The sequence below is a fragment of the Meles meles genome, chromosome 1 (assembly GCF_922984935.1).
Source record: "Meles meles chromosome 1, mMelMel3.1 paternal haplotype, whole genome shotgun sequence".
Lineage (NCBI taxonomy): Eukaryota > Metazoa > Chordata > Mammalia > Carnivora > Mustelidae > Meles > Meles meles.
In genome coordinates, this window is record NC_060066.1 from 158,910,038 (window position 1) to 158,925,501 (window position 15,464).

Consider the following 15,464-nt stretch of genomic DNA (forward strand, 5'->3'; position numbering starts at 1 on the left):
GGCTGTAAATGAGCACAAGGAATTTCTGGTGGGGGTGATGGAAATGTTCAAAACCACATTGTGCTGATGATCACAAAACTGTACATTTACTAAAATATTATTGAATTGTACACTTAAAATGGCTGAGTTTTATGTTATGAAATATATACCTCAATAAGCCTGTAAAAAAAAAAAGAATATACTGAGTGGCTTTTTTTCTTTGCTTCCTTCTAAGGGCAGCTATCTGCAAATTCTTACTTACAGTTTATCCCATTATTCACAAATCTAAATTACCATTTCTCTGCTTAAAACTTTTTCATTAAAATGTTATCATTGCCCACAAAATAAAGTCTAACTATGGCATACAAGCCTTTTTGTGATTATCTCCTCTAACTACCTTATGGCTATTCCTTCCTCATGTATACTACTTGCACATTTAATCCCTTGACATATTCCTTTTCAAGTAAGACTCCCTTTCCTACTGCCCACTGTTTAAATTACAACTTATTGTCCAAAAGAATCCATTTCTAATCCATACATTTCTATAATCCCAGGTAATATACTGTCTTGTATGTAATTCATTGCTTGTCTAGACTATAATCTGCTTAACAGAAGGGGTCTGCTGTACTTGGTGTCTCTAATATTAGTCCCAAGTCTAATATTAGTCTAAATATGAGGCACAGAGTAGGTCCTCAATAAACGTTAACTGAACCGGACTGAATTAAAAATTTGTATTCTCTGAAAAACAACCTGAGGGTTTTGAAGGGGCGGGGGTGGGAGGTTGGGGGAACCAGGTGATGGGTAGTAGGGAGGGCACGTATTGCATGGAGCACTGGGTGTTGTGCAAAAACAATGAATACTGTTTTGCTGAAAAAATAAATAAATTAATTAAAAAAAAATTGTATTCTCTGAGGTGCCTGGGTGGCTTAGTTGGTTAAGATCTGCCTTTGGCTCAGGTCATGATCCCAGGGTTCTGGGATAGAGTCCTGCATCAGGCTCCCTACTCAGTAGGAAGTCTGCTTCTCCCTCCCCTGCTGCTGCTCCCCCTGCTTGTGCTCTCTCTCTCTCTCTCAAATAAATAAAATCTTTTTTAAAAAGTTTGTATTCTGTCCAAAATTTGCCCAAGCAGAGAGGTGACTAAGAATTTGGGTTTCAAATGTTATATCCATATGTATCATACATCTGAAATCAAAGCAAGTTGTGTGTGGGAGGAGGAGGAGGCAATTATTGGTATGACAGATTTTTACTTCGGTGAGATTTTGAGCAACTGTGTAGTCTGTACATCCGCAGGCTGTTCTAAACCACTTCTGTTCTGAACGTGTTATTTTTTACTGTAATGACATCCATTTGCTGTACTTTTGCCCTACTAATATTTGTATTTTTGTGCCAGTAAGTAAATATAAACTATCTGTCTTTATCCAGTTTATGTTAATTGCTAGTGGCAGAAGCAAACAATATAAAATAACACTTACAACATCTACAATGATTTCTTTACCTTTTGTTTTTGACTAAAAATTGATAGGAAAATCATATTTTTTGTGACACAACTGAGATCTGTTTTACTCCAGAAAAAATTGACTTGATTAAAAAGAAAATAGAAAATGGCAGAAATCTTAGCAAAACTTGATACAAACAGAAAAATAGGCATGGGAGAGTATATGAAATTCTTAATGAACTTGCAGGAAAATAAGAAGATGTACCCTATTTTCTGAGGTATTCCTAAGAGTCACAAAAATTGACCTTCACTTCAGGAGATGTCAAGAGGTTGAAGGACAATTCAGGCTGCTGCCTACATGGTGGTCCAGGTTTCTGGGAGTGTCACTTATCTCACGAGGTAGGAAAGAGCTGTATTTTACTCCGTATCCTGGAGAGTGGATAAGCATATATTGTGCTGCCTTCTTCTTAAGGGTTATGTTTTTGTTTTTATTATGAAGTACTTTTAAGTACTTAATTATAATGAAGTACTTTTAGTCAAATTCTGGTTTAATATTAATATCCCACTACTCATGAATTTATAATCAACATATTTTAAATGATTGCACAATAAAAAATTATTATTTCAAGATCTCCAAATGCTTAGGGGCGCCTGGGTGGCTCACTGGGTTAAAGCCTCTGCCTTCGGCTCAGGTCATGATCCCAGAGTCCTGGGATCGAGCCCCGCATCGGGCTCTCTGCTCCGTGGGGAGACTGCTTCCTCCTCTTTCTCTGCCTAGTTGTGATTTCTCTCTGTCAAATAAATCAAACATTTAAAAAAAAAATTAAAAAAAAAAAAAAGAACTCCAAATGCTTATAAACACATGTTGTCCTTTTACCATTTTACCTAGTTTAAAGATACCTATCTTAAGGCTAAACATTACCTAACTACAAAATGAACATATTTAATATTTTTGTTAAGTTGGTATGTGTGATTCCTCTCAGGAGACGATTAGAGCGACATAAACATTATGAATGAATTTATAATCATCTGTACTTGTTGGAACATTAATAGTGATGAAGAGCACTAACTGAGCAAAATGGACCAAGTGTTATGTTGAGTGGTATTAGTTTAAATTTTTACTTTTGTAATCACTTTTGCTGATGCAGTTTTAAGCCATTCCAGTTTTGACAAGTTATTCAAGTTACTTGTTAAATTTCTTCTCATTAAGAAAATTTCCTCCTGGGGCGCCTGGGTAGCTCAGCGGGTTAAAGCCTCTGCCTTCGGCTCTGGTCATGATCTCAGGGTCCTGGGATTGAGCCCTGCATCGGGCTCTCTGCTCAGCAGGGAGCCTGCTTTCTCCTCTCTCTCTCTCTGCCTGCCTCTCTGCCAACTTGTGATCTCTATCTGTCAAATAAATAATTAAATAAAATCTTAAAAAAAACAAAAAAGAAAATTTCCTCTATCCTACAAATACAAGCTTTCAACTGTAATTATCATAAGACCAGAAACTCAACATGGCTTACTGCAGTAAGATCATGCCAACAAAATCATTATCCAACAGAACTACTGCACTTTGCTGCAGACTTTAATCACAGCTCTATAAGACTTTACAGTTTTAACAATAGAAAGTCCAGTTTCTCCCTCGGAATATGGTAGAGGCAGAAGAGCAGTATTTCTTTAATCATTAAAGCTACTTTCATGTGGAATGTTTTAAAAATCTCTAGAATTTCATTTGAAGGACATGGTGAGAACCTGTTATAAACCTACGCTAAAGTAACACAATTTACTTTAAAGCACAGTCAGAGATTTACTTTTGTATTCTTAGAATAGCAGCATACCTTTCAAAATACAATTTCTAGAGATAGAGGCAATATATGTAAGAATGACAAATTCAATTAACTTGTGGCACACACAGCTAAAAGTAATGTTGTACACTTAAGTAGATTTATGAATTTTTACATACAGATCTTCATAAGTACTCATGAAAAAAAACAGCATTCCCATCATTTTAACTAAAAAAAAAACCAAAACAAAACCCAACATACTTTCATACATATTTGTGCTTTTAACAAAGGGCTAGCATTTTAGGACATAATTTTATTATTTTACATATTTTGTGTAGTTAAAATACATTAAAACAGAATACAAATATTCAGAGAAGTGCATTTTAACTCTGTAGGGTAGGTTTTATAAAAAAGTGGGAGCTTGTAATTTCCTAAATGACAAAATGGAATAAAAACAAAACAAAAAATGAAGAACTATTAAGCTCAATGTTTCCTGTTCATATGTGGTTAGAAAAGAACTTTCTAATTATATTTAATCAAGCAATAGTTACAATAGAAAGAGTATAAATTCTTTGTATCTTGCTTTGTTCCAAAAAACAAGTTAAAACGGGGTGAAGAATGAGTATGTCGTACTGCACCAAGATGAAGCCCTCTGTAAGTTGAATTTCAAACTCTTCAAAATTTCAATAGGAAACCTAGCCCTACTTCTAAGTCCTATGTTTAAAGAGTTAAAAGTAAATGCACCCATTATGTTGATTATTCACTTTGCAAAACATAATTACAAAGACTCATTTTACATGCAAATTGAAATGCTAAAAGTCATTGAACTGTACAGATAAAGCCAATGTGGTTAATTAACAAATGTGTTTTATAGTTACAAAATTAACTGTTTCACATTAAATTACATAAAATGAAAGGATACCAAAACCAATCAATCACTGGTTTTTCATATTTTGACTTGGAGCTATCTGGGAATAATCTTTCACTTCGCAAAATAAGCTCACAATGGAACATTTTTAGGAAGTACGGCAGAAAAACTGGGCAACCATATTCAGTCTCTGGAGAAGATAACTGACTAGAAAAGTTCTCCTTGTTAGTGCATTAGGATGGCTTCTAAAAAGACCAATTATTCTGATCTATTAAAAAACACTTATACAAAAATTATATGTGACAGCAGCTTTAGATTACAGATAATGAAATAAATCTGATAAAAATATGGTTAATAATGTTTTCTAAGACTGATAAAATTTTGTATTTACTAAAATTTAAGGCAACTGAACACACTTGTAAAAAAAAATCAAGTTTCTCTGTGTTAGAAATGTCATTGTTAAAGTTTAACAAAGACCAAACATTTTGCATAAATCTAGGGAGTAAGAAGGCAGCCCCCATCAGCAGGTAGCACACCAAAAATGTTTGGTTTCAATAGTACAGTTTGGGAGAACTACCTCTACAAAGTCTATTCGTGCTGATGCTCCTGATGCTGCCATTTCTGGTGCCCGAAAAGCTGCTGCCTCCACATCCTCTGTTGTAGGTGTCACTCACTGTATAGTCTCAGGCGATTGGGCAAGGGGCACACTCTGGATCTTCAGATGCTAAGATGAGAAAAATCAATTTCAATGCCCAAAAGATGGAACTCCTAAGGCAGAAGGTGACTAAAATAATTACCAACTGGTCTACGGTACAGGGAAGTGGAATATCTGTTTGTTTTAATGTAAGTCCATAGAAATAGGTTTTAAACAAGATTTTTGTAAGGAGGTACAGCTCTAGGATTAGGAAGAATATTACGTAAGATAGAAACAAAATTAAACTGAGTGGAATTGGACCAGATAACTCAAAACATGTAAACTTCCTGAAAGGAGAAAGCAAAACATTCACATAAAGATAATTGAGGGATATTTTCTCAAAAAACTAACCTGCTTAAGCTTTCATTTCCAAGGTTATTTCTGCACATTTAAATTAACTCTCTTCAATAACAAGCATTATTGATGCATGCCCTTTAAGGCAGGATACAAATGCTCCCATTGGTATTTTACGTCAAATTTCAGCATCTTTTTTTTCTCTCTGGATATAACAGACTTTATTATTATTACTTTTTAAAGATTTATCCATTCATCCCAGATTGAGAGAGAGAGAGAGAGAGAGAACACATGGGAGCGACAGTGGGGGTCGGAAGGGCAGAGGGAGAAGGGGAGAGAGAATTCTCAAACACAATCCCTGCCTAGTGGAAGCCCTATGTGGGGCTCTATCCCATGACCTCACGACCTAGAGGTCACAATCACAAGATCAGGACCCGAGCCAAAACAAGAGTCAGATGCTCAACCAACTGAGCTACCATAACCTGAATTTTTTTTCTCAAATATATCAGTTCCTGTTACACATAGAATAATTCAGATTAATCTGTATAGTTTTTGAAAAAGCTCTTATATGAGAAAATATCACTGAAGAAAAACCAGTGAGAGATACATATGGAGGACGACATGCTGTTGAAGACTACATTTTATAAAACAAATTTTGATTGGAATAATGTTTTGGGTTGTAAAAAACAATTATTCCTCCCAATTTATAAATTAAATATTTAAACAGCAGATTTTGACCAATGTGTTTTAATAAAAGTATGTGTAATTTGTATCTTGAAGCATATTTGAAAAAATCATTGACTGAATGCAAAATGGTAATTGCACATATTAGAACAAAATAATTTACAAAATATTTAGCATCTCTGGAGACACAGCAGTAGCACAAATTAATATACCATGGCTATTTTGAATTAAATCAGTAAAGTAACCATCTTTTTTATCTAAAAAAATGACATTTTTATGACAGTCATTTATACAGCTTGTGCACCTGAATCCATTATATTTGATATACTATAAAGGGACAAATGATCACAAATTATAATGACAGATACTTATTGAACATAATATTTCAGCAGGAGCCATCCTGAATCAATTAATCATGCTATTACTCTGTTTCAATTTTGTTCTCCATTTTTTCCAGAAAAGCCACTAATCACATCTCACTTAATGACTTATACATATTTTATTTACAATTTTTGATGTACTACATTTTTTCAAATTAATTAAATGCTTAACTAACACATAATGATTTAAAAATGGGATATGCTTTAAGAAAGCAAATTATAGCTTCTCAGATAAATGCAATTATACTTATACATAATATTAAACGATAACTGAATACCTTAGCTACAATATATATTTCTCTTTGCTCCATCTAAAGATACTTCTATATTTTCAATTAAAAAATAAAAATATAATTTTACATTATAATACTTTTACATACAACTGAATATAATGCACATTAATATTAAAGCATTTTGACAGAAGGCAAGAAATAGAGTCCTCAAATCCATATAATTATTAATTATATTAGAAAAACTTGGCAAATGCTCTAAAAGTTGAACAATTCCAGGCTTACAATAGGTGGATTAGGAATGCACATGAACTATTTGAATAAAAATTACCTATCTGCATGTTTAAATGACAGGCAATAAATACAGTTTCTTAGTAAGGATATTTTGTCTTAAAGATTTTGTTAGAATTTTAGTTTCATTTATTTATTTTTTGGTGTAATACTAAGTAGTTACTTAAAAGAGGTGTTTATTTACAAATTGACGTATCTATTTCACATCACTAACTCTCCCAATGTATATTTATTAAGTCCATATTCTTAACTTTAATGATATAAGGAAAATAACAGCATATGCAAATATTACAAAAGTATCATATTTTATATTTTCTCCTGTATCTTATAAATTAGATGCAGATAACACTATGTAGCTCAAGTTCAAGCTCAAGTTGAAGATAATTGTGCACTTCATGTATTTTTCTTGGATAATTTGAGATACGCAACTGGATAGCTATCAGACTCAAAACAATTAAATCTTAGTGTTTTTCTCAGAGCTCTCTGCCTTATCATTTGACCTTCTCAAAGGGCATATAGATTACTCAAGAATGAATCTGTGTAACAGAATAGTAATATGGCAGTCAGTATTCTCATTCCACTATTAAACCAGCTAAGATTCAATACCGCCTGAAAGCTTGAACTAATACAGCATACAATTTGCCTTTAAAGATAGGGCACAAGTACCAATCATTTTTTAAACATCAGAGGTGATCAATAGAGGCATCTTTAGAATGGCAAGTAACATTTTATTATTTAAATACATCGGATAAATTTTTCCAATCTATGTGTCATTTGCAGCATAAGCTTATTAAAACTTAAGGAATAAAGAATATACTTTTACTATAAAATATAGTCATTTGACAAATAAGAAAATTTAAACTGTATACATATTATTTGTATATGAAAGGTTGAACTAAATAAAATGCAATTGTGTGAAGGCTAAAAGAACTTTTTCTGTTTTTGTTTTTAATTTTTAAAATTTAAATTCAATTAATTAACATGTAATATTAATTTCAGAGGTAGAGGTCAGTGATTCATCAGTCTCGAATAACACACAGTGCTCATTCAACTTTTGAGACTCCTTTGCTCTAAAATATACCTTATAACATTTCAAAATATTTTATTGATATGCTAAGGTATTTCAAAGGAATTTAATAAATAAGTGGAAGGGTGTTTTATCTCTGGCCTCCATGTCACTACAGAAGGTGTGTATTAGGGCCAATTAAAGGGAGGGAGTGACAAGTTTCTGTTTGGGGAATTCAAGAAATACCATGAAGAGATAATGAGTGATCTGAGTATTTTTCAATAGGAGACTAGCATACAGTGAAAAAGAAGATATTCTAGGCAAAGGGAATTGCATGTATAAATATATAAAAACTTTAAAGCAAATAACTTAGAAATGGTGAGATATTCTTTTATAAGGGAGCTTAATATGGAGGGAGTTGTTGGAATATGAAGCAGTTTATCGTTAAGTCTTTATATATTTATTTCTATACCCCATTCTTTTTATTCAACCTAAAAATATATTTCTTTACCTATTCACATCAAACTCTTACTTCTGTACTTGATCCCAGACCCTATCAACATTTTCTAGGAAGGATCTGGATTCTTTTTTTTTTTTTTTTTCTGGAAGGATCTGGTTTCTTAAGTTTTCTTCTCTTTCTTCTTCAGTGTGGTTCTCTCTCTTTACTGGCTCCTGACTCTTGGGCTATGTGCAAGCTATGGCTCTACTACCTACTCTCCTACTCATAGCATATATACATTTGTGCCTAGCTCAAGTTAACATTTATTTCTTGTTCACTGAACCAAAATTTACTGAGCAGCTACTTTATGTCAAGCAATGTACTAAACAACAGAGAGCAAGATGAGCTGGCCTCTGTCTTCCTCTCTCCTCTTCTGAGAAAGGCAGTCTACCTTACTTCCTCACCAAACATTCAGTCATCAATCAGCCCACTGCTCTAGATTTCTTGCTGCTCTGATGTAATGAAACTGCCTTGCTCTTAGGGAGCTCTTAGTTGTCTTAGTAGTTAGTCATGACAGTTTTGAGGACATAGAGAGCAATCTAGAACTGACTCCCACATCGGCTGCTGTCTGCTGACCTGACACTAGTTATTTGACTTTTCGTTGAGTCATCATTTTCTTAATCTATAAAACAGACACAGTGACACTTATCTCAGTTTGCTGAGTGAAGCTCAAGATGAAATACAATACAGACTTTACAGCTCTTTGCCCAGGGCCTGGCACATAAAAGTTCAAGGAACTGTTGTTAGGTTCACAGTCCAAAATCTTTCTAATTCCAAATCCAACAAATATTTCTCAGTCTTTATCTTCTTTAGGATCTCTTTACTTTCTTTGCCTATTAATTATTCCCTTCATTAAAGCTTTTCCTTAAATTCTACAAAAGGCACTCTTCTGCTTCATTTCATGTGTTAATGCCTCCTTCATGAGCTCATTTTCTCTGTTCTGTAAATATTGTTTTTCTTTTCTAAGTCCATTACTCTTATCACTTAATACACAGGATCTGCTCCCATAACATATGTACTAATGACGCCCAAATCTAGACTTCCAGTCCATTTTCTTTGAGCTTCAGATTCCTATATTTAACTGTAATCTAGACAGAGAACTGAATCTTCCCAAATTGAATTCATTGTTTCTCCTTTAAACCAGCTGCCCTCTCTGGATTTTTTTTTAAATTGTCATTTACCTTCACTGATTTACATTAATAATTCTGCAGAACATTGTGATTTCTTACCTGGATTATTATAACAGCCTGTTAATCCATTCCTTCTTCCTGAAATTCATATTCCACATGGTTGCTAAAGGAAATTTAATCATGTCACCCCCTTATGAATTGAATTGCCCTCCAGATTCATATGTTGAAATCTTAATCCTCAGTACTTCAGAAAGTGGCTATATTTGGAAATAAGGTCTTTAAAGATATAATTAAGTTAAAATGAGGTCACTAGAGTGGAAGTTAGTTAACCCAATATAACTTGAGTCTTTATAAGAAGAGGTGTTTAGGATATAGATTCACAGAGGGAAAACCATGTGAAGACATAGGGAAAAGATAACTATCCACAAATCAAGAAGTGAGACCTCAGAATAAACCAATTCTGCTGAAACTTTGATTTTGGATTGCTAGCTTTCAGAATTGTGAGAAAATTAACTTCTGATGTTCAATACACTCTATTTGTAATACTTTGTTATTGTAGTCCAGCAAATGAATATACTTCCCTGTGTATATTTCTTCAGTAGTTGTTCAAAGTACCTGGGATAGAATCTCTAGGTAACAAGCCTCCACAGAGCTACTATAACTCTCTATTTAGTTTCCTCTCTGACCACCTTGTGTCATCACATTATGCTTCAATAACCTTCCACTGCTTATAGTTCCTTGCACACATTGTGTTCTTTACCTTTGTACCTCTGCTACAAATTCTTTGTACCTCTGTTACAAGGTGCTTTAAATTCACCTTAATCAGGAAGCCATCCTTTACCCTAATTTGATTTTTAAGTAATATATAAAGAAAAGTTGTAAAACATAGATACATAGAAAAAGGGGGAAATCACTATAACCTTTAACACTAATATGACCATTATAACTCTTTAATGCTTTTCCTTCTAGTCAGTTACACAATCGAGATCTTTACACAACTGAGATTTCACTGTACAAGCAATTTTGCATTCTGCTTATTTGATTTGATATTATTTTGAGCATTTTCTATTATTTAAAAAAACATAGTTTTTTTTTTTTGCATTTTTTTTCCATTTTATTTATTTTTTCAGCGTAACAGTATTCATTCTTTTTGCACAACACCCAGTGCTCCATGCAAAACGTGCCCTCCCCATTACCCACCACCTGTTCCCCCAACCTCCCACCCCTGACCCTTCAAAACCCTCAGGTTGTTTTTCAGAGTCCATAGTCTCTTATGGTTCGCCTCCCCTCCCCAATGTCCATAGCCCACTCCCCCTAGTTTTAATGACTCTATAATATATTTTGCCATGTTGGTGCACCTTGATTAATCTAATCATTCTTCCACAACTAGAAATTCAGAAGTTTTCATTGATTGCCCCAGGCTTGTTCATGAATTTTATGTTATGATTCCCAAACTTTTAATTCTAGACTTCTCTCCTGGTCTTTGCATTTGTGTATCAGTTGGACCTCATTACCAGAGCATTTTACCAAAACTTAGTCCAAAATGAAGCTCAGTATTTTTACCCATTACCATTCCAACCCTCCCCATATCTCCCAAACCTCTTTGTACCTGTCTATTCACAATAATTTACCAAGTCTCCCAAACTAGCAGCCAGTGGGTCATCCTGACTTTTCTTTCCATCAGTCTTTCCTAATTCAAATTCAATCATTTACTAAAGTGTTTTGACTCTGTCTCCTAAGTGTATCTGCGGCTTTCCTCTCCACTCCACTGTCATTGATTTAAACTGGTTCACATGATCTCTAGGCAATTGAAATAGTCCCTAAATCTTCCCCTCAGTCCACAGACTCTTCAATTCTATCTTCCTCATATTTGCTTCATAACTTTCACTGTAACTGTTAAAGTTGCAAATCTAATCATGTCACTCCCTAGCTTAATTTTTCTTCAGTGGATCACTGAAAACCATGTTTTAACTGAGATGTTGAGTAAATAACTGAGCTATTTACTGAGATGTTGCCTTTTTTACTTTATAAATACTTTGGAATGCAAATGTGTTTTTTGCTTCCGTGAGGATTAATTTTGAAAGGTTCTTAATTGCCCTATTGACTTCAGATTGTGCTTGAGATTGATTTCAATAAATTGTCCTGTATTCTAAATTTAAAAACAGACAAACCCATGCTCCAACCATTTCTCATGGCACTGTAATAAGTGTTTTATACACAAATACACACACATGTATATATTAGATTATTATTTATTTATGTGTTACTCATTCCTTTTTGCAACCCTCTGAGGAAATCAGCCTGACTTTTCCATATCAGTGTTTCTCAAAGAACTATATTGTGACTGTTTACCTAAATGTGTGTGTGCCTGACTCCATCCTTAAACGGGGAACTTGGGAAAACATACTATAAAAAGTAAAAATTGTTAAAAGATTTAACTATCTGCACATTAGGTTCAAGGTAGGAAGAATATCAAAAGAGAGAGGAGACTGAAAAATAAGGACCTTGTATAAAATCATAATCAGAACTGAAATAAAAATATTTTTCCATTTCTAAATTCTTTTGGCATGGGAACATATGGTAATTCTGTGAAGTTCTCTATAATGTACATCTTACTAAAATAGTTTATTTAAACCGATGTCCCAGGGGTGCCTGGGTGGCTCAGTGGGTTAAGCCTCTGCCTTCGGCTCAGGTCATGATTTCCAGGACTGGGATCGAGCCCCACCTTGGACTCTCTGATTAGCAGGGAGCCTGCTTCCCGCTCCCTCTCTCTGCCTGCCTCTCTGCCTACTTGTGATCTCTGTCTGTCAAATAAATAAATAAATAATCTTCAAAGCAGTGTCCCAAAGGACCTTAGAAAAAATGTGACTTATTATTCCTACTCTGAGTTTATATATATATAAGCTCAAGGTTTAGTCAATTTGCAAATGTTGGAAAAACAATGAACATATTGCTAAAAACATTATTATCTTAAGAATAACTCATTAGGGGCGCCTGGGTGGCTCAGTGGGTTAAGCCGCTGTCTTCGGCTCAGGTCATGATCTCAGAGTCCTGGGATCGAGTCCCGCATCGGGCTCTCTGGTCAGCAGGGAGCCTGCTTCCCTCTCACTCTCTCTGCCTGCCTCTCTGCCTACTTGTGATCTCTCTCTGTCAAATAAATAAATAAATAAATCTTTTTTTAAAAAAAAAAGAATAACTCATTAAATCACAAGCAATAATCAATAAAAGTACACATTCATCATCTCAAACATGGAACTTAATGGAGTCTTGATGGTAAGCAATAATTACAAAAGAAGCCCTAATGCAGAACTGATATTCAGCACTAACAAATTAATTTTAAAGCTAATTGAAAAGAAAATTTGCTTTGAATATATCACTATTTTTATAAGTTTTTATTATATTTTTTAAAGAATTTCTGATGCATTCATTATATGGAACACTTGGTTATATATATATGTTCTTAAGAATTATCATAAGAAGTTTTGTAAAAAAGAAATGGTGACTAATCCTAAGAACCAATGAAGGTCCATGACTGAGAAGTGTGGATGCCATCTGATCCTAACCTCTAAGACTTATTAAATATACTTTGGGAGAATAAGATACCTTTCAGATATCTAGTCCACTGCTGTGTGTCACACATTGCTGGTTCTCCACAATCACTCCAGTTTTTGCTCTACTTTGTGAAAATTGATAAAGGGAAACTTCACTAAAATGGGATAGGAAGGAAAGAGGGGGAGAGAAAGGGGGGCACCACTTAACAACAATTATGGCAGGAACTGTCAATTACCAGACCTCAGCAGAAGAATCATCAACTGGAAAGAATCACCAACTGCAATGCCCTCCTCCCTGGAAGGAAGGATGTACACTGCATCTCCTATAAGAAACTGACTACCTGGGTGGCTCAGTTGGTTGAATGTCCAGTTCTTGGTTTCAGCTCAGGTCATGATCTCATGGGTCATGAGATGGAGCCGGAGCCCCATGTTGAGCTCCACACTCATCAGGGAGTCTGCTTGAGGATTCTCACCCTCTGCCTCTCCCCCATGAGCATGTTCTCTCTTTCTCTCAAATAATAAATACATAAATAACTCTTAAAAAAAAAAAAAAGAAATTGACTACCATAATCACCCCTGGACTTGAGCTTTTCTCCAGTGGACTCATGTTCAAAACAGCCCCTTCCAAATTCCTCCTTCTTCTCCATTAATGTTCCTTGCCTTTGTTTGTTGGACTTGCCTATGGTTTTGCCATGGCTAATGTGTCCTGACTTGAAATTCCCTGTTAATCCCAAATAAACCTATTTTTACTGGTAAAATTTTTGTTTTGTTTTGTTGTTTTTTAAGGTTAAACAATGTCTAGACTCTACAGTTGTCCCAGGTCTGGCAAAACAGCCCTGTCTCCCTTGAAAACCGCATCTTCCATAAAAGACATTTAGCTTTAATAGAGAGAAAGCAAGTAAAACATTCCATTTTCTCTCATTTTCTCCATCTGTTATTTTCTTTTTTTCAGAGGCAGTGACTCAAAAAAATTTTTTAAACACAGCAAATCTACTTTTTCCATTAGAATGCTCATCTACTTAGGCTCTTTCATTCCCCAATTTGAGGGTTAAAAATAACAATAGAACTAAAGCAAAAACATCTTGTTGAATTTAACTTGGATTTCATTCTTTTGCCATTTGAGAATTTGCTATCTTAACAACGACAAATATACTTATGATGAAAAGTTGGATGAGGTATCTTTAGGACAAGTTTTCCTTACCAAACATTCCATCTCTCACTAAATATTCTTTTCCACTTGATGGTCACACCAGAGAGCTATATCTTCACTCATTATTGCTGGTGAATCTAAAGTTATCTTGGTTACAGACTGGTTTTCAGGTCACTCTTGAAGCAACGGGTACTTTGTTTAGTAGCTCTGTGTCTGATATTTATATAAAGGGAACTCGCTTTGGTGACTCACTTTTCTGATGCTCTTGAGGTCCTTAACTCCTTGGCTATTGGAATCCAGTGGCTATTAGTGAGGACTCCAAAAAGTACACTATGTCTCCATCCCATCAGCTACTCTTGTCTTCCTTTTGACAGTTAGTGCCTGACACAGAGCAAGTATTTAATGAGTGTTTGCTGAATGTTGGACGGACGTTTTGCAGGTGCTCAAATGACATCTCAACTAGGATCATGGGAGGTATGAAAGTACTTGCACTTAGGTAATCCATTTCAGGCAAGGGAAATTGTTCTCTGCAGGTTTGTTGGGGCTAAGGTGGAAGTAGTTCCACTCTGCTAGGATGTTTTCAGGAGAATAACTAAAACTACCTCCTTTTAATATTTTTGGCCTCTACTCATTCTGTCCCTAATGACTAACTAAAGCTAGTAAATCCGGTTACAAATAGATCCTAAAAGATTCTCAAAAACTCTTTTATCTTTGTGTCCTCATACTCCTCTTCACTAGAAAAAATAGTTAACTACCCATGAACAGCAAAGATTGTCATATATTTATTAGTAAGTGTCAGCCTGCCTTGTATGTTATTTTTTAGTCTAAATATTCAAGTTTCCCTAACATAAAATATGGTATTGACTCAGGTATTCTATGTATCTAGTTTACAAAGAGATTGCAATCACACCTTTTCTTTGGTTACAAAGTTCCTCACTGAAGACCAGAGGATGTTAATACTTTTCGTTTTAAGCAGTATTTCTTTAGTAGTAGAAATCTTGCAAACCGTCCTGCAGTCTGATGATGTAATTGCCATGCTACCCTCTCTCCCAATACTTCAAATACATGACTCTAGATAGGTGATGTTTTTTCTTAATATCAACAAACATGGAATAAAATTAGTGAATAAATTACTGAGTGCTACATGGAAGATCCAAAATAGATTTCACTAGCCTTCTGTTGTAAACAGTATATTTTTTACACATATTCTTAATAGTATATGTTTGAAGCTGTGTTGAATGTCAACCTAGGCTTTTATTTTTAATTTTATCATGAACCCATTCATCCAACAATCATTCTATTTATTCTACACACATTGTACTGCTTTAAGTAGTGTAGAAGGAAATATGAAAGACATATATATATATATATATGTATATATATATACTGCTATACTATAATAGTCGATTCACTTGCTTATTTCCCTCACAGGTCTATGATTTCCTTTATGGCAGAATGTCGTTCATATTTCATATATATATATATATATATATCTTATATATATGAT

General features: G+C 34.4%; 1 protein-coding gene across 8 annotated transcripts in view; it reads right to left on the reverse strand.

The window, feature by feature from the left end:
• Window positions 1–15,464, reverse strand: part of LRRC7 (leucine rich repeat containing 7) — a 563,262-nt gene that overhangs the window by 235,827 nt on the left and 311,971 nt on the right. Inside the window, exon 8 of one of the 8 annotated variants that reach the window (XM_045998694.1) lies at window positions 4,693–4,772. The exons of the other annotated variants lie outside the window; for them this stretch is intronic. Coding sequence (XP_045854650.1) covers window positions 4,766–4,772 — 7 coding nt within the window. The 3' untranslated portion in view covers window positions 4,693–4,765. Of the gene's footprint in view, window positions 1–4,692; window positions 4,773–15,464 lie in introns of those variants that run through there. 8 annotated transcript variants of the gene reach the window in all.